The sequence below is a fragment of the Platichthys flesus genome, chromosome 21 (assembly GCF_949316205.1).
Source record: "Platichthys flesus chromosome 21, fPlaFle2.1, whole genome shotgun sequence".
Classification (NCBI taxonomy): Eukaryota; Metazoa; Chordata; class Actinopteri; order Pleuronectiformes; family Pleuronectidae; genus Platichthys; species Platichthys flesus.
The window spans coordinates 17,558,418-17,580,153 of record NC_084965.1 but is presented as its reverse complement, the minus strand read 5'-3'; the positions used below and the strand labels follow the sequence as shown (position 1 = coordinate 17,580,153).

Below are 21,736 nucleotides of genomic sequence, written 5' to 3'. Positions count from 1 at the left end.
AGCATGATTCTGGAGACATAAATCAACTACTCTATTATTTATAAACATTTCAGTTTGAATCGGAACGTCTGCATTTCTAAAGGATGGTGTACAATTTCCTTTTTCAGCTCAAAAGTTAACAACAAAAGAGGTTCAATCCTGGACACCCTGACACTGTACCTTGGTGAGAATCCGAATATAGGACTTCCGCACACATCCGCCTGGGTTTGAGTCAGATTGTCAAAGCCTTTTGCTTATAAATGCTCTGGGTGGATAAAAATCTCAATCATATAATCATTTGGAAAATAAAAATAAAAAATATATTATTGTGAGATAAATTATTTCTCCCAAACATGGGTCTGTTGTGTGTTGCACAATGTGAGGATATGTGTGTTTGTGTGACAGCGAAATCGTCACGGAAACTAGCTACTACTTATGATCAAAAGTGGGTTAATAGGCATCCACCCTCTGTCATAATGAGACATAACAGGGTTGTGCACAGCAGCCGCAAGCATGCCTTTTAGAAATGCTGCGGGTCAATTCAAATGAATCATCCAATGGTCACATATCAGGATTTTAAACGACTCGTAAATCGTGACATCCTTTTTATTCCTACTGATGATGCAATACAAATTTAAATGACAAGGGACAATTTTTGTATTAACATTTGTATTAACATCATCAGAAATAAAACATAATTCTAAATACTTAAGCGCTTTACTCCAAGTGTATTTCTAACAACATATACTCTTCCCTTTTAAGGTTCCATGGCCTATCACGAGAGTGTCAGCTACGTATACAGCAAATACAGTTAATTCTAGGTGTTTCAACTAAAACAGATATATATATGCATATCTGGAATCATATTTATTACACAGATAAATATTCCCCTTTTTTCTTGTTCACTTTTGAGCAATGAACACATGAACTGGAACTTTGAAACCATAACAGAGTCAATCTTCCATCGTCCAGTATGATACAGAGTCCGTTTCCACACCAGAGCACTTCACCTCAGATGGTGTCGGGTCGACGTCTGTACAAAAAGGTAATCCAACTGGCTTAAAGGTGACTGGTGTTTACACTGGCTAATAACAATGTGCTGGGTGCAAGAGCAGTGGTGGCTGGGAAATGAGGATTCGACTGTGCTGTCCGTGTGGTGGGGCGAGGGAAAGTAAAACAGGCAATTTTCTTGTTCACTTTGGGAGCAAACAGAGAGAGAGAGAGAGAGAGAGAGAGAGAGAGAGAGAGAGAGAGAGAGAGAGAGAGAGAGAGAGAGAGAGAGAGAGAGAGAGAGAGAGAGAGAGAGAGAGAGAGAGATATATCTTGGAGCAAATCACGTCAGTTCTTCAAATTACAACAAGGCACCCCTCACCAAACCGCACGCCAGGAGGAGGACAGTCAGCCCACAGCTGGATAATATTCTTGTACCTGCAACGAGAAGGAGCAGGGGATTAAAAAAACACACAATGAATATTTCATAACATGCAAACATCCTTGTTACGGGGGTCGAGGTTGGAAATATGATAATGTTCAACAGCGAAAAACAAAGAAATGAGTCAATCGTATTGCTCCCACTACAGTGTCATATTGCAGATCTACAGCACATACAACTACATATTAATAGTGTATTGTTTATAGATATAATATTTACATGTCAGCCATAAAAAACAAAGAAATCTTTATTTCCAAGCTCTTTATTGTTACATTTACAACATCTGTTCTTAAGACCTTGAGACACTAATGGAAGTGGCCTCAGAGGTCAAATCTGCTTTTCCACTGGACAGACCCATTTTAATTCATAAAGTCCCATTTTTACTCTCATTTAGCTTCGCAAATGACTCTACAAAAATATTCTTTCAGCAGGTACATTTGTGTGAGGCATAATTGTGACCGGATTATGTTTTTTATTAACAAATGGATTGAATATGTTCTTATTTTATACATTTGGCGAGTCACAAATATGTTAATAATGAAGGCAAAATTAAAATGATTATAAATTACATTTATTAATAGCTCTGGTCATCTTGCCTCCTGAAATAATATATATATACTAAATATATTTGGAAGGCAATTTATATATTTAGCATTTCACAAATATCTCAATAGTAAAATATTGATTTACAACAAATATGTTTTGTTAAATCAGGCAATTTATATATTTAGCATTTCACAAATATCTCAATAGTAAAATGTAGATTATTCATAATTATTTGCGATAATTGCTGCTTATGGCTAACTTTTTTAATGTATATATTATTACAAAATAAGAGTCACAGAATCAATCATTTGATCTGACTTGTCTTTGCCTGCCTGTGTATCAGCCTGTTCTTTATTTCACATGTTTCGGCATATGGCTTCATAAACTGTAGCCCATAATGCTGCAGTGCAAAGCTGTCAGCTCTCCTTGGCGGCAAAACAATGTTTAAAAACAAGGATTAAAAAACCATCAGACATCTGGATTTCGGTTTTTCATCATATTGCTTTAAATGCTTTTGCAAACGTTGGGAAACCACAGAACAGTTCATATTTGCATTAATCTATGTGGCTTAAATGGTGGGAATTTACTTTATTTTTTCATTTAGTAACAAAAGAGGAAAAGTGGACTTTCTGTTTTGTAACAAAAGCATCAGCACATGTGCAAATATTGAATCTCAATCAATCGCAATGCCTTCATTTACATAGTTGAGCATTGCATCACACGAGGCATCTCACCCTAATTGCAGAGCTGGAATAACCCCCATCAATGTCAACAGCCCTTGAACTGGTATAGAAAGGATTTATACGGGCAGCGACCGCCGTCTTGGCCCCTGACAAAGTGCTATCATCACTGCAGGCTGCTCCGACTGTTTACTGAGCATCCGACATGCCAACAACTGCAAACTAGTACACAGCCTCCTGAGCCTATATCTGATTCGCCTGCATCTCAGGGACAGTGAACCTGAAATGTTGAGAGCCAAGCAACACATGACAACTGCAGAAATCCTATGTAGCAGAGTTGCAATCCGCTCAGGAACTGCTTAGATAGGGACAGAAAGGGCCTGAGAGTGACAGAGTGAAAGAAGGCAGGAGTGAGAAACAAGAGAAGTTGTAAACCTGTAAAAACACGGCAGTACTTGGGTAATAGAAAGTGAAATATTCACTGAATCATATTGACATTTGCTGGATCCCTGTGCCAAACCAGGAGATGGTTCTAGGACAGAAAACACCCAGGGGAGCACTTTGTTCCTCGCGGCCCAGCTCTGGATTGTCTGCGCTGGGGGGGATAAGGGGATATAGAAAGGAATTGTAAAAAGGAGAGAAGGATGGGGAGACACTTAGGGCGCTGATTCTTTATTCCATCCCCACCACATCTCATTTAGCTCGAGGTGATCTACAGAACAGGAGGGCCACAGAGGAGCCACAATCACTCTGGGCCCAAAAATCCTTCACATAGAGATTCATTAATAAGCCTCAAACAAAAAGTCAGAGCCAAGCAGATGTGGAGACAGAACATCAGAGTGTTAACGTTGAACATCCAGTAATATCAGGTTATTTTTCAATAATCTACTCAGTACAATAAATTGTTGAGACACATGCTCCTGAGCCATACGGAGTGCGTGAGCTTAAATAGTGAAATTCCATCAGCGGTGCATCAACAGCACTGTCCGTACCAGTTATGGTCACAGTCACAGTGGTGGAAATGGTACATGAATTATTCATTTTTAAAAATAGTATACATAAAAACACCACAAATCAGTGAATGTCAGGGTTTGGTTACCACCATTTGTTATGCACATTATGTGAGCGCTGACTGCACTTCAGCTATGTTAATTCACTTAATGCATGGATCAGTGCCTTAGCAGATTGCATGAGGAAAGCTTTCTCATGAACTGGAATCAAAAATCTTCCACCAAACGGCATTGCTTCAGAATCATCAAACAATAGGTTTGCTAAACTGCAGTAAATGTCTTCTTTGTGTTGTTAAATGCAAAATTAACATTGTATTCCAAGGAGTTATGTCATTAATGCTTAACCATTGAAGTAGCCCAGGGGCACAGTGTGTTCAGGTTGACTGCTAACACTGCCATACACATTGACTGTTGGCCATAGGGTGAAATCCCAGAGCTTGCATATTCACTGAAAAACCTTACCAAACCTGCACAGATGGGCTGGTAGAATGGCTCATGTTAAATTGATGCTAGCACATTCACTATTCCCACTTGTAATGTACTATAAGATTGCTTTGTTTCAAAGCAACTGCAGTGGTTTAATGTGTCAACGCTTCACAAAATTATTCGTTATTATAAATTATGTATATTGCCAGCAAATCTCATGAAAAGATCCAAACCAAATATAGTTGTTACATATTTACTTTGAAAAGATTTATGCCTTCAATGAGAAACAATGGGCGTAAAGCTGTGTGCCAGACAGGGAAAAGTCCTGAAATTATCATAATCTGTACTTTGCATACTGACATTAAGCTAAACTCGATTTGAATTTAAACTTATTTATATGACTAATTCTATTTTATTCCAAACTATTTCAGTAGTACTGATGAAAGCCAGCACACATACAGTATGTCTGTTATGGAACAAATGGGGACTGCTAAAATACACTAGAGGTGTTCCCTGACATAAACTGACGTCTGAGAAATATCCATAAATTATGCTGAGGGGCTGTATGTTTCGAGTCAGTTGCTGTGAACATCCTTCAGAGTTTCTCCTGCGGGCTCCCTTGTAAAAACTCAGGATATTGTTAGAATGAGTGAATGTGAGAATACAGAAGGAGATAATCTGGAGGATTCACTGTGAGCGAGCGGGTGTGTTGAGGACGTCACTGATATGCAACAGACAAAAAAAAGAACATAAATTAATAAGGATGAAAAAGAGGAGCCAAGCATGCAGGATACAGTGAAGCAGATGATGTCTAATTGACATGAAACAAACAGGTGATCACCACAATGTAATGTATTTATTTATTTCCTTCCTCCCGAGGCTGGGCCACCCCTCACCTGAATGATGCAGATACTTGTATGTTGTTTTGAATATGTCCGACTGTTAAATCTCCTGCTGCTTTCATCATATGTGAAAGGCAATTTGTGAGGATATCTTTGGGGCTTCATGTCTGAAAACAGCTTTACATAGGCAGGCAGGAGAACTAGCTCGACCGACACCTGGTCCAAACACAACAAAGCTAATAGTGTAGTTTGGATGATGGAGTTGTAAATAGAGTTTTCCTGAAACCGTTTTAAATTGACTTGACCAAGTGGGACCTTAAAAAAAGAAAGAAATCTGTCACTAATCTTTTGAACCAAACCCTAATATTACACGTCTTCTGGATTTAGAGCAATACAAAAAGTATGGAACAGGAGTTTGTATGTATTTTATTCATAGATTATATATCTGCTGTTGTGTTTTTATTGTATCTGAAAAGCATTTTTTTCAGGTTGATGTGAGAAAAACATGAACAGTAATTGAATTTGAATGTAGATACAATTGTATCAGGTAAAGAATAATAAAAAAAAGATATGAGGGCTCACAGCCTAAACAATCCTCATCTCCAACCCTTAACCTCAACCAGGACTTCAGGAACAATCTTTTTTGTCTCATTAGGCCTGGGCTTTGAGGTCTTCTGGTCCTGACAAGGTCCAGCAGCAGTAATAAACCTAATTAAGTCACCTTAAGAACATATTATTATCAAAGGACTAATATTTCAGCAGGATGTGAACTACAGGCAGGTGCTGGTGACTCAGATAGAAAGACGCATGTTCAATTGTCAAATCTTCAACTTTGAACTTTTTCAGTTGGCCTTTAAGTGCTGAATGCTTTAGGGTCCTCATTTCTGATCTGCAGCGACATTATAAACCTCTCAGATCCGGGACAGATCTTTTTCCCTGTCCCCAGAGTTAACATTAAACATGGAGCAGCAGCATTCAGGTTTTATGCTCCACATGTCTGAACAAACTCCCAGAAAACTGCTCCTACTCTCAGGACTCTGAGAGCAGAGCTTACAAATTTCCAGTTGGGTAGTGCCTTTTTTTTCCATCAAATCTAAGACCATTTCTTCATATCTTTGTAATTTTTCCTGACTTATGTACCTTTTTCTATGTTACCTTAACAACAAATGACAAGTTCCTGTTGGATTTTTATACAATGACATTACCATGTCACCAGAAATAATTTATAATTCTGCCAGAGCAGGGATTTTCGATCCTTGCATTGCCAGTTCACTGTAATAAAGTATGAACTATAATACTAATATTACATATATAAGACTTTTGAACCAGCTTCTACCTATTAGCTTGCATCGGGTGTGTGAACGTTTCCATTTGTTCCATCCCTGAAACAGACATCACATAAGCCAGCCACAAACAGGTGGAAAGCAACGCAATGTCTAAAGCTATTACTCCAACATATAAATCACAAACATTCTTTTAAGGTTGTTTTTTTGTGTGTGTGCTGTTTTTCCCTTGAAAAATAACCTGTGCCGATAGTAAAGGTAAATGTACCCTCTGTGCTCCCATGCTATTTTTAGACAACAAAGGCGGGAACAATTGTGACTTTTTGTTGTACTCTGCCATGCATTTTAATCGCTGAGCTAAGAGGAAAATTACTTTCAGCAATTCAGTTAAATTCTTAAAAAACTATCCTTTATGTGGGCAGTGATTGGAGTATTTCACATATCCAAGAGAACTGGAATGAAGCTCAATTCCTGCAAAACTATTCACCTACAGAGGTGGAACTTGAAGGGGAAACGAAAGCTTGGGGAAAAGGTTTTCATTGCAAATTTGAATTGAAGACATATTATAGGATGTCTCAGGACTTTGAACTGTGCACGACGCCACATTTTTTCCATCCATTTGCCTTTTGTCCCCCCAGGCCACAGTGAGACCTCTTCAGGCTTTCTCGGTACATGCAGGGATAGAATGGACCCACACAGAATACTCTTCATTTTGTCCTACTTAACCTTACACAACGCTCTGCAATTTGCCAAATGTTTTTGGCTCGGAGAAATGGTGATGTGAAATATCGATTCCAGGCCAGCGAGGCAGTCAGGTTCAGTGAGGCAAGGATGTGAATCACCACAGCACCTCCACAGGGAGCTCAAACTGGCTTAGTGCCAGTTCCATCTATTCCTGCTGATCCCTGGCCGGCTGACTGGCTGGCTGACTGTCTCTTTGACTCGCTTCCTCACTTGCTTGGTGGCTCTGCCATAAAACCTGCGGTCTGATTCCCTTGTTCGCTGATATCCTACACCCTATGTCGGACTGTCTGCCTGCATGAGCCGTGACTGGAATTGTTTTGCTGACTGGCTGGTTAAATACAAATGGAAGTCATTACCTTGCAGCTTGACTGTTCAGCTGTGGGTCCGGCGAAATGTGATCACACAGTTTGGTATTTGAACTCCAAAATAACCACTCACCTCATTTGAAAGGATCACACAAGCAGTTTTGTGTGACATTACTGCAAACACTTTCCGAAGCACCTAGCCATAACTGATAAGAGGAACATGCAGCTGATTAGGGCTTAAAGTGTGGGCCCACTGTGTGCTGTAATATAACTTCTCATTCAATCTTTTTTCAATTTAGGTTTCTTTCCTCAAACAAAAAGCCAGTTTTTAACCTTTCATTAAATGTACTATTACAAATTCTAGGTAATTTTTTCTTTTTATTTCAGATTCAAATATTGGAGTCTAGTTCTCAGTTCACCATTGTTGTTTGATATATTAACATACTAGTAGATTGACAAATAAAGATTTTTTTGTATTCAAATTGAAAGCTTAAAAATGCAGATGGCTTATAAAGCTTATATTAAACTGACCGTAAATGCAGGTGTTTTTGATAATATCCCCACCTGAATGAAGAAAATGCTAACTACATACTTTTTCCTAAAAAGAAAAAAAAAATACATATATACAGTAAAGTACACAGACAGGATTGCTAAAACAACATTATATATACAGCAACATTATAAAAAGTCTAACCAATGCAACTACAAATGTAGTGAATGCAATAATGTTGTATTTGTAAGAGTTAGGTTTGTTTATGAATAAAAACGACAATAATTTGTTTTATACACAACTCTTTACCGAACATAAAGCTTGCTTGCTGCTATCTCCACCATTCATAAACTTGAGTAGTCCGTATAACGTGCAACATTTGTTCAGATTAGAGAATACTTGTGAGTGGACATATTAGTATTAATCAGATGAGGCCCGTGAATCGATCCCTGAGGAACCCCACATTGTCTGCTGCACATATGTCTGCTTCACCTAAAATTTAAACAATAATATATACTGCAAAAAAATGCTTTAAAGGGCTGTACACATGAATAATTCAGTATGTTGGATCTTTTATCTATCATGTAATTATTATTAGATTATTAGATGTATTACTATTGGCAGGTCAGTTATTAGTAATGTGGATTACTTCTGTAAACATTTTTCACTGTTCCAGAGTACTTTCAAAGGGAGTCATGTAGACAAATCCTTCATGAGACTTAAGTGTTGCTCAGAACTGGACATTTTCCCGACTGTGCACTTAGGTGCTGGGCAGATTTGCATGCATTCGCAAGACCTTTGTTTGAAAAGGACGGAACAATGGACTCATCCACATGAAACTGAAGTGACATAGAAATTGCGTGCAACTGGTCGAGCAATGTGAATGCAATCATGAACAACAGTCCTGCTGTTCCCAACCACCTAGTGGAGTGATGACTCACTGGTGTTCTTTCCTTAGACATACACAGTCAAGGCAGTTTAAAAAAATATGGTGGTTCCTAAAAACAAGGTCACCGATTTTTTTTTGTTTGGATGAATGCTTACGCAATCAAGCTGAGTTCATATTTGTTTTTTCTTTCATGCGGGAACCAGGCTGGCCTCAGGAGTAGGAGGACAAGTCTGGCTTAGGGGACATTTTTCTTTCCTATTTTTTCTCGTTCAGCTCCGGTCACCTCTGAGCTTTGAGAAAAACAACACTGCCAGGAACGATGGAGGCTGAGCTGTGATCTAACAACAGCTGACACACTGGTGGGGAGTAGCTGTGAACAACCACTATGCCTCTGTCTCTGATGCTGATGCTGATGCTAAGGCTGATGCTGATGCTGATGCTGATGCTGATGCTGCTTCTGCTGCGACGGCGGCAGTGCAGCCGCTCCGCCAGCCGCAGCCACGTCCCCCCCCCCATCCGGAAAGTGATTACAGATGCAGCAATGCGGAAATGGAAAATATCTGCACTCTCCCAGGTTTAAATTCATCTCATTCCATTTACCTTTTGTTGATCATCTGCCTCCAACCTGAGCACAGGAGTAATAGAACTCTGTCGCCTTCAGCTCAACACCTCTCTGCTGCTCATAGAAGGAGGCTAAGGCTGTCTGAGCAGCTACGGAGAGGCATTTATCAGTGTCAGACACACCGCACAGAGGACTCACTGCAACACAGTTGTCAGCATAATTTGGCTGGCTCATAATCTCCGACTCTGCAGCCCCGGGGATTATTCAACTTTTTACCTCTATTCAGTAGCAAGTAATATCTTTCTGTGTTTTGCTTCAGGGTGCAGGGGGCTATCTGAGCCCAGAGCAGGTTCTGACTTTGTGTTTGAACTGTCTGGCCAGAGAGGACATTACTGGAATTCATAGATGAGAAGGAGCAGTTAAATTATAGCGTGGTTTGATATGAAAATTTTAAATATTTCCAAAAGTTAATGGTTAGCAAATTTAGACTGAAACACCTGAAGGTAATCTGTGCGCTGCCAACAGGGACTGATAATGTATAACTACTGATGTTTGACTGGACTAATTTCCTCATCAACTATGCTGAGGTCCACAAAATAAGAGGAGAATCTATATATAACTGGAGCCTGTAACATGTCCTCCCAGCCATCAATTTGACTTTCTTTGCAAGGAGTCTAGGTTTATAAATGTGTTTGTTTATTTGAGAAAGCTCTTAGTTGAGTTGCTTAGGTCAGTCTTAAAATATTTTTTAGCTTATGGCAAGTTCTTTGTTTTATTTTGTATTAATTGTGGTTTAAGGCTCTTCAGAAAGCAATAGGGCGCAGATGTTTTGTTAACAATCACATTTCTGACAACCATTCTATTGTTATGGTGCAATAATGAATGCCCTTGACATGTAATGTCCCAGGAGATGTTTCCAGCCTTGCCATCATACTTTTAAATCCCAGGTTTATTTTAAACCATAGGAGTCATGGACAGACATATGGTTATCATCATAGTTGTCTTAGCATCATAAAATCCTATTGGGTGTGAGGTTTAGACTTTGCGATCATGATTTAATAACGTAGTGTCCAATGTCAAATATTCGCCAAACTGGAAACGAGTACATACTGAATATGGGTTGTATTAAAGAACAGTCAAACAAATTGTCTATATGTCTCTAATACCAGATTAAAAATAATGTTCATGTCTTATCATTGAATGTGAATTTTGTATGAATGGCCTAAAATCAAAATAGAGTTTTAGTGGTAAATATAATACTTAATGCACAATATTTTCGTGTAATGCAGTGTCTGAATAAAACATTTTTAATTAACCATAATTCGCACTGAGGTGTGAGCATATACACATATACTTAGAGGTTGGTACTTATTAATTATTGGGAATGAGGTTTGAATATTATATATTGCACATTTGATCATTGATTATAACAAGATTACAGTGAGTAGCTAATCCACTGATCCGGATTTTGTTCACATGTGTTGAAGGGAATTACTTGGAACTCTTGTGACCTCAATATCCATGAAATGGTTAAAAGATCCTCCACAAGCTGTTAGCACGTGCACATTTTCCATTTTTTGACATAGGCAGAGCATGTTTGCACTCACTGAGACAACTCAGTTGGCATGAGCCCGCACACGTCTTTGAAATTATTCCCCTGTGCTTCATGAAGGACAAAGGTAACATTAATATTCTCTGCAATCGGCTGAATGCAATTACAGACCTGATCTCAGAAGGGACCGACAGTTAAAGATGTGCTGGGGCTTCAATGATACAGATACACTGCAGTGAATCTCATGAATTACATTTGCTCAAGTCCAATAGAAATAATAATAACTTTGAGCCAGTATATGTGATGTGTTTTCTGTGATTTTAGCATCTTTCAAATTCTTAATTTTTTCACTGTAGAACAATGGTTCACCCAATGTGGGTTTTAGAGTAAGCAGATGAGGTCTGCCTGCCTGAGGAAGTCAGCAGCCACTCATGGGACATGGACATTTCTAAAATTAGGCTGGGAGCCTGACCATGCAGTGCTTTAAACATTAACAGTAAAGTAGTAGAAATTGATTTTGAGAGTCACAGGCTAGACTCTCGTCGTCTTAGTGGAAAGGCTTGAAGCAACACTTTGGGAATGCTGGAGGCAGGAGCTTGACTCTCTTATCCCAGAATAAAGATTCCAGTCCAGCACGATCAAATAAAATCAAAGACTTCTTCGATATCTGTTGTGGGAGTAAAAAAATGACTTTGTCGCATGCCTCTTAATGTTTTTTTCATTATCAAGGATGTATGTGTGAGACTGTGTGTGCAGGTCTGCTGCTTTCCAAAAGAGCTATCACATATAGTCAGACCACGTGCTCAAATCCCCTTTACATCATCTCTTAAACACATTCCATTCAAATTAAACCCTTATCTAAAGATCCCTTATACTTTTCCTGTCTTGCTTTGAAATATAGATTGCATGCAAGCACTGCCAAAAAATCCATGAAGTTTTCACTTGTGTGTCTGTCATTGATGGTGTTGGCGTGTGAGGCATGCATGTTCTGGCCAATCACAACCCAGAGGACCCAAAGTTCTGTCAGATTCAACTTTCACATTATCTGTCATGGTGATTTAAATTTGCAATCACTCAACTGACATCCTACAGTGACCTGAGAAACTGAAATGTACACCACCACCTTAAAGCCACAGTCTTGGCAGGATGACCTTAGAATGGCAGAATGTCAATAGTCCGACTTGGCCCAAAAAACTAGATATTAAACAGAGATGTATTCCTGCTACTTGGCGCATGTTGTGAAGTCAACTTAAGCTACACTTTTCCTCTCAGCTAGGCAGAGAGCTGATCAATACCATAGGCTCATTCATTACTCGGTCAGCTTCTTTGCATTGTGGCTTTCAAATCACATTAAAACGCTTTGACTTCTTTTCTGCACAACACGCGATCTGTCTAAGTAGTTCTGTGAGAACAGAGACTCTTTAGCTGTCCAGCATCAGCAGACACCGAAGATGGCCTCCTCTTCACCCGGGATCTATCACAAAATCGATCCCGGGTGAGAGATAAGATAATTCTTAGCGATGCAGGTTGATCTCAATCAGTTTGCCAGTTACCTTTTTTATAATGGAGGTCGGTTTTCTGAAGTCTGCATCTTACACTTTTTCTGGATCTCAGCCAAACAGCTAGTTCTGTTGGGTACTTGGCAAGTACCTCACAAATGTGTCAAAGAAGTCAGGAGGTATTTGGACAAGACTATATGCTGGAAATAAAATCTTTGGCTCTACGGGGGTTTATGCTCTAAGGTGCCCTCATTATTTAACCCTGCCCTGGGGCCTTACCTGAGCTTGGGTTCTGTTGAACTGTATTGGAGGATGTGTGAGAGGTGGAGGTGGAGGACACCCTCTGGTCTGAGCTCATGCTGTCCTGCGGTGAGTTGGACTTTCTTGGCTTCTTGTCCGTCAGGTGCAGTGGCGAGCTCTTCTTGGGAGGTGTCAGTGGTCGCCGGGGTCTGGCCGTGGTGTTGACCTTCAGCCAGGCTTGGACCTTGTACTCCACAATCTCCCCGTAGTTAGCTCGCGTCACTCGGCACTCGTACAGCCCTTCGTCACTCTTGCTCACTCTGGACATCTGCAGCTTGTGTGAGATGTCGTTGCCCTGGACCTTCACTGTCTGTAAGAGTAATTAAAAGAGACCACAGTGTCATAACATTGAACAGCATGATATAATACCAGAAGGTTCCATGACAAGTCATACTTCTTTATTCTACAAAATTCTCTGGGATTCTCATCCTGTCACATTTGGATACTTACACGTTAAAAGCACAGTGGATTTGTGTATTGTAACCCGGACAGATATGGTAATGACTGTCAGGGATGAAAAATAGATATCCAGAGCAAGGTGTCTTGGCATCGAGGCAAAAGGTTCTCATCTGTCTGCAGTTATCATCTGCAGCTTTCCCCTCCATCCTGAGGGGCACGAGGGCTCTGAACTAACCTTTTTAAACTGGTGGGATTGGAGCCAATATCTTTCACTTACTGGCCTTCAGCATTCAATCGAGAGGTGTCCCGGGGATTCAAAGTGAAAATCCATCCGAGTGCACTATTGTGATCTTTCAAAACATCATTATTGTGTAAAATAAATAAATAAAGTCAATCGAAAAAAGTGTCTGATCCAGATAGTTGCAGGAGTGTCTCCTCATTTTTGGCAGAGTCAAATGAAAGTACTTCAGATGGACTGCTTTGAGATCAAACTGAATGGACGTGATTGTCTCGTCTATATAATGATAACATTGAAATACTGTCTGCAATAGAATAATTGAAGCAGAATTTCAAAGTGAGGCTGCCTTGGTGCAAATATAACATCAGTGACAAACTTCCAGTGGCTCACAATAACCCTGGGGGATCATATCCCCCAGGGTTAATATGTGTGCATTCTATCTATGTGTGCATTCTATCTATGTATTCTATTTTATTTTCAAAATAAAATAGAATACCAAATTTGAGCTTAGCCCTGATAACCTGCAAGTAACATGCATTGGATAACATTTTACATATTATTAATATTATGATGATTCCAAAGGGAAATACTTTATAGTTATATCCATTATTTTATTAAGTTACTATGATGTTGTAATCATGTTTACTCAATTTAAATACTGACATATGAGACAATGATCGGTGCAAAACAAGCATCTAAAAACAGACATGATGTCCAACTGGTCACTTGATGTACGGCTTTATGTAAACTCCAGTGACGTCATCCCAAAGAAGTCTATGTAGTTTGATGGGCGGTAAAGATGAAAGCGCCTCTGTGCGCAGCTTCGCATTTAAAGTGGCAGGGAAGAAAAGGGGCGAAACAGTTTCCCGGTCATGAATGCAGGACGAGAACCACTATGACAGTAATAATACACTGCCACTGATTTCAATGATTAGCTCCTTTCTACTGCTGAAGGTGTGTTATTAGGGGAAATCAGTTGCGGTTGTGTTTGCTTGGAATGAGGCAACTGACAACTTAGGTCTTGGCAACATGTATTTGAGAGGCACTGGGCAACAACCAAATGATCTCCAATTAGGGTGGAAAAGGTTTTGAGCTCGTAACACGATGTTCACAAAAAAGTTTGTAAATGCAAAATATATGTCAATGTAAAAAACTAAAAATGTAGATGTGATTGGAAAAGGATAATGGCATCATTGTCTTCATTTCTGCCACTGGTTCTGAAAGGTTTTTATGACCTAATTGGGTTTGTATACATTCACAGCACATAAATCATTTTCCATTTTTTTCTACGGAATCATCAAACATAATTCCAGCTAGCACAAAAATCTGCTCCACCTTTCAAGACCTTCCTTGGGGATGAAAGTGACAGGGCTGTCTCTTCATCTGACTGGATTCTGCTACAGGATTGGACTGTCGGTGTCCAATCAGATTCAAGTGTTTAATGCACATTGTCCTGCTTTTCATACATACACAGATGTTCACAAAACCACTTTGGCAGTGTCTTTGTGTAATCCCGACAGATATCAGCGATATGATTTGATCATGTTACTCATCCAGATTTATTTAATAGCTTTACCTTTGTTGTAGCTGCAATCTTTGAAATGATGTGAACATCATTTCTCTCACAATCACTTTGACCCTATGTTGAGCCCAGAAAAGGATTACACAATGCTTTCCCTCTACTTACACTTATTTTTGTCCCCTCATCATCAGGATCAGGTTCTGGTATCATCTCCATCTGGAACACAGAAACAGAACACAAGAGAAAGAGAGCATTAGCAGAGTGATATTATCCTGCCGAGTGCAGCGGCTCTCAAGCAGACACTCTGAGGACATAATCAAGGACGTATTTTGTGCAAGTTCGGTGACGAAATCCCTAAAACCAACTACAAGATTACTATGACCACATTGAGAGAAAGGCATCATCAATCCAATGAGGGTTATAAATCAGTCATTTGACACCGGCAAGTAGTTTACAGGCTGAGTGACTGCGTCGCTGCTGCTCGGTCTTAAAAAATAAATGCACAAAGATGTCTCTCCTGCAGGGTTTTTTTTGATTTATTTTTAGATTCTTAAGTGGTTCTGTGGAGAAATTAAACAACTCCTCCAAACGCTACAGCAAATTCGGAGGAAACAACTGCTTCAAACCAGCGTGATGTGCGACAAACCAAGACCTTCCTGAGAGAAATTATGCATCAAAACCTCCATCAGTTGCCGCAGTAAAAGTAATATTACTCATAAAAACTTAGGACAAATAATAAAATGTCAGAAGGCCGGGAAGAGCTTTTCACCAAAAAAATTAAAAGGAGAGAATACCATTCCTCCTGGGCCCACAAAATGCCCCTTTTTGAGCCCTAGTGGTGTAATTCTAGCATGGTGGCAAGCACTGAGCCTACAGCCTACATTGTGGACCGAGCATTGATTTTAGAGGCTATAATTTATTTATCCCACATCGGATGCCAAATGGATGTGTGCCCGGAAAAAAAGTCTGCTGACTACAAAGCTGAAGAAGAGCAAGAGTGGGGCTGCAGAAAAAGGCTTGAGAGAGGGAGGAGGAGGAGGAGGAGGAGGAGGAAGTTTCTCCAGAGGACATGGACGGCTCCACGGCTGAGACAAAAAATAAAGGAAGGGCAGGAGAGGAATAAGACGGCTACTTATGAGCATTTGCTGGGGAGAGCATTATTTCAAGCACTGTAATTACCTCGGAGGAACCGAGAGCTTTCCTCTGGAGGATGTTCGGCAGACAGGTGATTAATGAGCAGAATTAGGAGCCATAACTTTCCCTGCCTGCATGTATGCATGACTCCTACATCTCGACTCCACAGATCGACCTGGCATTCTCTATTGTATCAGAGAGACGTCCTTAACGGCGAGGCAGGATTAATTGTCGTCAGACTGTTTCAAGCCATCAAGTTCAGCCTTCCATTCTATGAACTTCTCAGCGGTGGCGTGGGCGTGCAGTCTGCATGCAGTGTGTCACCTGAGGGAAATAGAGGCTCTTCTGCTCATGCACGTGGTGGGCGTTGCACTTCGCTCACAGTCAACATTAACAGCCTCTTGCACATTTCATCATGGAAAATCGCACGGGACTATTAAAATGGCTTTTCATCACGGCGAGACTGTTTTCTATTCCTACCCTGCTTCCAGCACATAATTAATAGTGCATTTTTCAATACAAGTTGAATTGTTTTAATTTCTCTCATTATTTGACTTTCTTCACCGATTACTCTGAATGCAGTAGCTCCTTTGATTAGGTAATAAAAGTAGGTAGCTTTGCTAGCTTATCACGCTGTTATGTGGTACAATACAACAAGATTTTTCAGGCTGAACCCAATCACGGTCAACCAATTACCCTTATGTATAGTGTAACAAATGAAGTATCCAACATGACCAGAGCTATGTGAGGTTAACGGAAATACTGCAACATGCATGATGTTATCAGGGTTGTCTTGGCTTGTGCTTGGAGATTAACTTTTTGAAGGCAAGTCACGTAAATGGCACTAAGGGTATACCTCATATCATGAAGTATGCAATGTCCAATATGTGGTATTTAAAACAAATATATGTATATTGCCATATATGTGTTTCATTAGTGTATCATCAATTAAAACTAAGAATTGTTTTTGGTAGCTTAAAATGTACCCTTTAAAGCTAGATGCATAGAGATCAGTATTATCCGCACAATGGATTGCCATGTTTCTCCAATAGCCAAGAACAGACCAACCAAACACTGGCTCTACAGAGGGCCCTCCCTAGGTCCCCCCTTTTATTTAATATGAAATAAAAGGTACTAAAACACAGTGCAATAGGAAATACATTAACATACATGAACATCAATTGTTTAATAATCAATTCCACTCTGAAAAAGTGGAATAAATACTCAAAACATATTTTATGCTAAGGATGAATGCCATACTCCAAACACATTAGCTGCTATTTCAACAACTCTGAGGTTCTTCATGCCATTCATTTACAGCACTTTTGCTCACATTTAACATTTCAAATTCTCTCTTCATGGCACTTATCCTTCTTTAGGTCATGGAATGTAAACAGTGCGCAAGTAGGTTTTTCAAAACTCCATGAAACTCACCCTCTGATGTTGTAAACACTATGTTCCTACAGTCCATTAGCTCCACCGTCCTCGCTCTGGGCGTAGACACACTATTTAGTAAGTGCCTGAGAGCCCAGGTCTGCTACAGTATAAAATTAAACACACCACTCCAGAAAACACTAACAATGGAGTTCAACCTCTGTATAAATCTAGCCACCGTATATCAATTTGCAAAACAGCTGAGCTGTGATATTCTAATAATGTATGGGTAGGAATGAGTAGAGAGACGTGTACCTTTGATACAAGCAGCTTCAGTCTAGTAAGAGCTGCTATTTGTTTATAAAAATATATTTAAATTCTAATTTCGCAGTATTAAGAGTAATTTTTTGCACTATTGTTGACTGAAACGAGTACATTTTGCTTTAGGTGAGAGACTAACTGAGACACCCCGGATTAAATGTGGCTCCCGACTGATTACCAAGTCAATTTATAGACCTATTCAAGGGAGTCGTACTCTGTCGGCTGACAGGAGCTTTTGACGTCCATGCAGCTGAATATGATGCTTTAAATGGATTTCTGCTGAATTTACAATGTGCGATGTGGGTTACACCGAATAAATCAAATTGTTTTAGTCTTTGTAAATGTCTCTTGAGTCGGCCTCTTAACACATGCCTTACCTTAAAAGAGATACAACAATGTATCATTTTTGGTTGTCATGGCAGCATCTCCCCTCTGAGGCCAAAAGACTGCACCTGCCTTATACTGAGATTAAACCCACGCCTGGGTTCCCCTCTATCTGCGGAACGTTTTACAATATTTTATTCTAACACACTCATTGAATTTATGGGCACTAAAACAAAAAAAAAATAGCTGGTATGTTACGAGTGTGAACCCATTACTCACCCAGCACTGTACAAGAGCAATTAACATAATAGTGACATAATGGATGTCCAATATCAATTAGGAATCCAGACATTTATCATCTGATGTAAAAGGCATTTATCTGCTACAAAGAGGTAGCTTTGTGTCTTCTAAATAAGAATGGATACAAATGGGAGCGTGCTAAACCTTTTATGGAGCATAATCACTCCAGTTGAATTTAACAGTTTCAACTTTTCAACGACTTTTTCTTATCTAAATGTACGCCTGACAAAGGTTTCTTCAAGCAAGTTAGGAGCCTGTGACAGTAGTGTGAGTTCCAATGACACCTTTAGACCTTTACCTCCATTATTTTCCCATTTATAACCCATTTCTATTAGATGAGTAGTTTCAGAGCCAAAGCCGCGGCCGCACAAAAGTATCTCAATTTCAATCGCTTGGCGCTTTATTCCAAATCCCGTCCACCATGACAAGCTGCCATTCCTCATACAAATCTCAAACTGACGTCTCGTAAAACGGGCTCCACAATTATTGTGGGTCAAAAAAAGAAAGTTTCAGAGATTTGCTGCTACTATCAAGAAACGTCTACTGGCATGACCAATGAAAACACATTTAAATGAGACAATGTTTATAATAAATTTGTTCTGAAGTCGCTGGATTTCACAAACGCAAACACAAAGAGGAGGATAAACTGTGGACATGGACTTCATATGACATTTTAAACTCTGTAATCTCAAACTGTATAGATGGAGGAGATTATTCTGTGCTCACTGCAGTGGGAAGCTTATCGTGAGCCAGTTTGCATTACATGATGACAGCTGAGTAGTGGTATTTAAGTACCCTTTAAAAGAACCTCTAGATTATCCTATTCATATGACATAAAATGATGGTATTTATGACAAATGCCTGTGGGACGCTATTTGATAAGTTATATTAATATATGTTTTTGTTTTTGTATGAAGGATGATGCAGATTCAAACACTTCAAATAACTTCAGAAATGTAATTTGCTGGTAATCAGTGGAGTGTTTATATTATATATATATCATCCCACGTTTCATTTGATGTTTGACTGTTTAGTCCTAAGTGAAGGCGGCTGGGGCTGACCTAAGATTATGCAGTGTTTGTCTCTTACTTTTTAAATATCATAAATACATTATTAAGGGGTTTTATGTATTGATGCTGTCTTCTATATGTTAAATAAAAGTGTAGCTACATGTAATGTAATTCAACCTCCCTTAACAACATATCGTTGTATTTATGCAACTTGTTAGGAAATACAACCATTTCAGTTTCTAACATTATAAAAAGGCACAGATTCATCACATCCTTTGCATTTTAAATGGAGGTTTGGATGATTTTGCAGATTGTGTTTCTTTGTTGAACAATTTAAGTTTCTTTGACACGTGGGTACTGAAATGCAGGTGTTTCATCATGACAGCACTTTACCACTGACAATCGTCAAAAACATCTTGCTGGCTATTTCCTATTTCTTTAGGATAAAAAGGTCTCTCCCTGTGAGTTCATTTTTCTCTTTCCACGGAGGCCTTCATGGAGATGACAGTGGGAATGAAGAATAGTTTTGCACAACAGGGATATCATCACTGCAGATTAATCTAGCATACAACTCGGCTTTCAAAACACTTCACACAACGAGTGCTAAAAAAACTAAATAAATTATCTGTTGCATCTGTCGTCCTTTGAATTTTTTTTAATCCTCCTTCTCTTGCACCCTTTTCCTCGGGGTTCAACTGCGGCAGAGGAATGTCATATCTAGCTCCAGAGACTCCTGGATACGTTTACATATATCAGCACACATGCTATGACTGTTTCCAGTTTTTGGCTAAGCTATGCTAACCATCTGCTGCTGGCCATAGCCTTTTTCATTTAATTTGTAGTCATGAGAGTTGAGAGTACTCTGGCTTTCTCCTTGAAATATGGGCAGGAAAGGAAACCGAGGCTTATGGCACATTGTTTGAAGTGTAATTATGAGTAGGCTAGTAGGATTAAATTCATTTAAATAAATCAAACCTATTAAATCTTCCACTTGGTCAAGTGAATTTAACATATTCACTTGACACTTGACTTTTGACATATCAACTGCTTTTTGGGGAATTCACTCCAAATGACAGTTTCATCTAAATAAAACGTAAGAATTACCAGCAATGTAATAGATTTAGCTTATTTTACAGAAGCTGTGTGCACTACACTTTAACCTGATTTTATGTTATAATTAACTGGTATAAATGTATAGGCTAACAAAACTAAGGTACAGACATTAGAGGGTGGCCTGATCTCTATCACGGAAACAACATTCATAGAATAATTTCCTATTTAGAAATTTGTCTTCAAACAAAAAGCACAATGTTCTTGTTGCTGAACTGCTTTATATTGAGCTAAATTAAGCATTGTGAAGTTGGGTCTGAACATTGAGTTGATTTCCTTAACAGACCCCTGAAACAGCAGACATGTAATGTATGAAAAAAATTACAGCAATTCATTAGAACATTCAGAATCATATACCAGCCACGCATGAAGACAATAATATAGTAAATTTCCATTTAATTTCCTTACAAATGTAGACAACAAAATCTTCACTAGAGATGAACCAGGTAGGATGAACAACTAACAACTTCTAACTTCACCCTGCACCATAGACTGGTTATAAAAAGCTTTGCAGCCAAACAATAAACAGGAAGATCTATCTGAGGAGGACTCACAGAATGATAACAAGGAATAATTCTGAAGGAGCTCTGGAGCATTAACACAGGACAAGCAAACTGCCTATTCCAAAATAGGTTACGGTCACTGCACTCACATAATGTGAGAACATTTCAACTGCAGCACTGATGTGGTTTGATAACAGGAAATGTCTTAAAGTTCCGAAAGACCATGTCTTTGTGTCAGTCTCTCATAATCAAAGAGCAAGGCTCTCTTTGTAGAGTGGCCGTTTCCATGGAAGAGGCTAAGATAACCATTTCTCCGCCCTCAGCAGCAGGAAATAAACCAGAATCCGGTGCAGAAAATATGATAACATGTTCTCAACAAGACAAATGACCCGCAAGTGAATGTTCCCACTCTGCAGCTAATTTCATGCCTGTACAGCCACTTTTACTGACACAAATGAGTTCATGGCCTTTCTCTGAGGGAGGCTGATGAGGAATGAAGGACATCATGAGCTGAAGTCAAGGTAGATGAGGTAACCCCTGGGGCATCAAAGCACAAATTGATGATGTTTAACAATGTAAGATTATCTGTGGGGATTTCTTTTTTTCTTGCTTCAGCTGAAATAATTACATCTGCTATAGAATGAGAAAGATTCTTTGATTTGAGCAATATCATAAAAAGACAGCTGCCATAAATGAGGAGAAGCATTGATGCTTTCTCTCTTAGGGTCGTCTGACAGAGGAGGAGCAGGCTGACTATTAAAACATTAAACAAGTATTGACATGGATTCTTACATAATTTTTAAAAATATACTAGTTCAAACTTGAAAAAGGAGAAACATCATCATCTTAAAAGAGACTGCTTGACTGCCTCGCTGTCTGAAAGCAGAACTGATCAAGACTGTAAAAAGCAATCCCAATAGACGCTGGCCTAGATGAATTTAAACTCAGCCAGTGAAAATCAA

The 21,736-nt window shown here is 39.2% G+C and overlaps 1 protein-coding gene across 1 annotated transcript in view; it reads right to left on the bottom strand.

Moving 5' to 3' along the window:
- Positions 1 to 747: 747 nt before the first annotated feature.
- The window catches only part of vstm2a (V-set and transmembrane domain containing 2A), a 68,210-nt gene continuing 47,221 nt past the window's right edge, over positions 748 to 21,736 (bottom strand). Inside the window, exons 3-5 of the mRNA XM_062379057.1 lie at positions 14,864 to 14,914; positions 12,519 to 12,849; positions 748 to 1,407 (exon numbers count right to left, since the gene is read on the bottom strand). Of these exons, the coding sequence (XP_062235041.1) occupies positions 1,331 to 1,407; positions 12,519 to 12,849; positions 14,864 to 14,914 (459 nt within the window). The 3' untranslated portion in view covers positions 748 to 1,330. The remainder of the gene's footprint in view (positions 1,408 to 12,518; positions 12,850 to 14,863; positions 14,915 to 21,736) is intronic.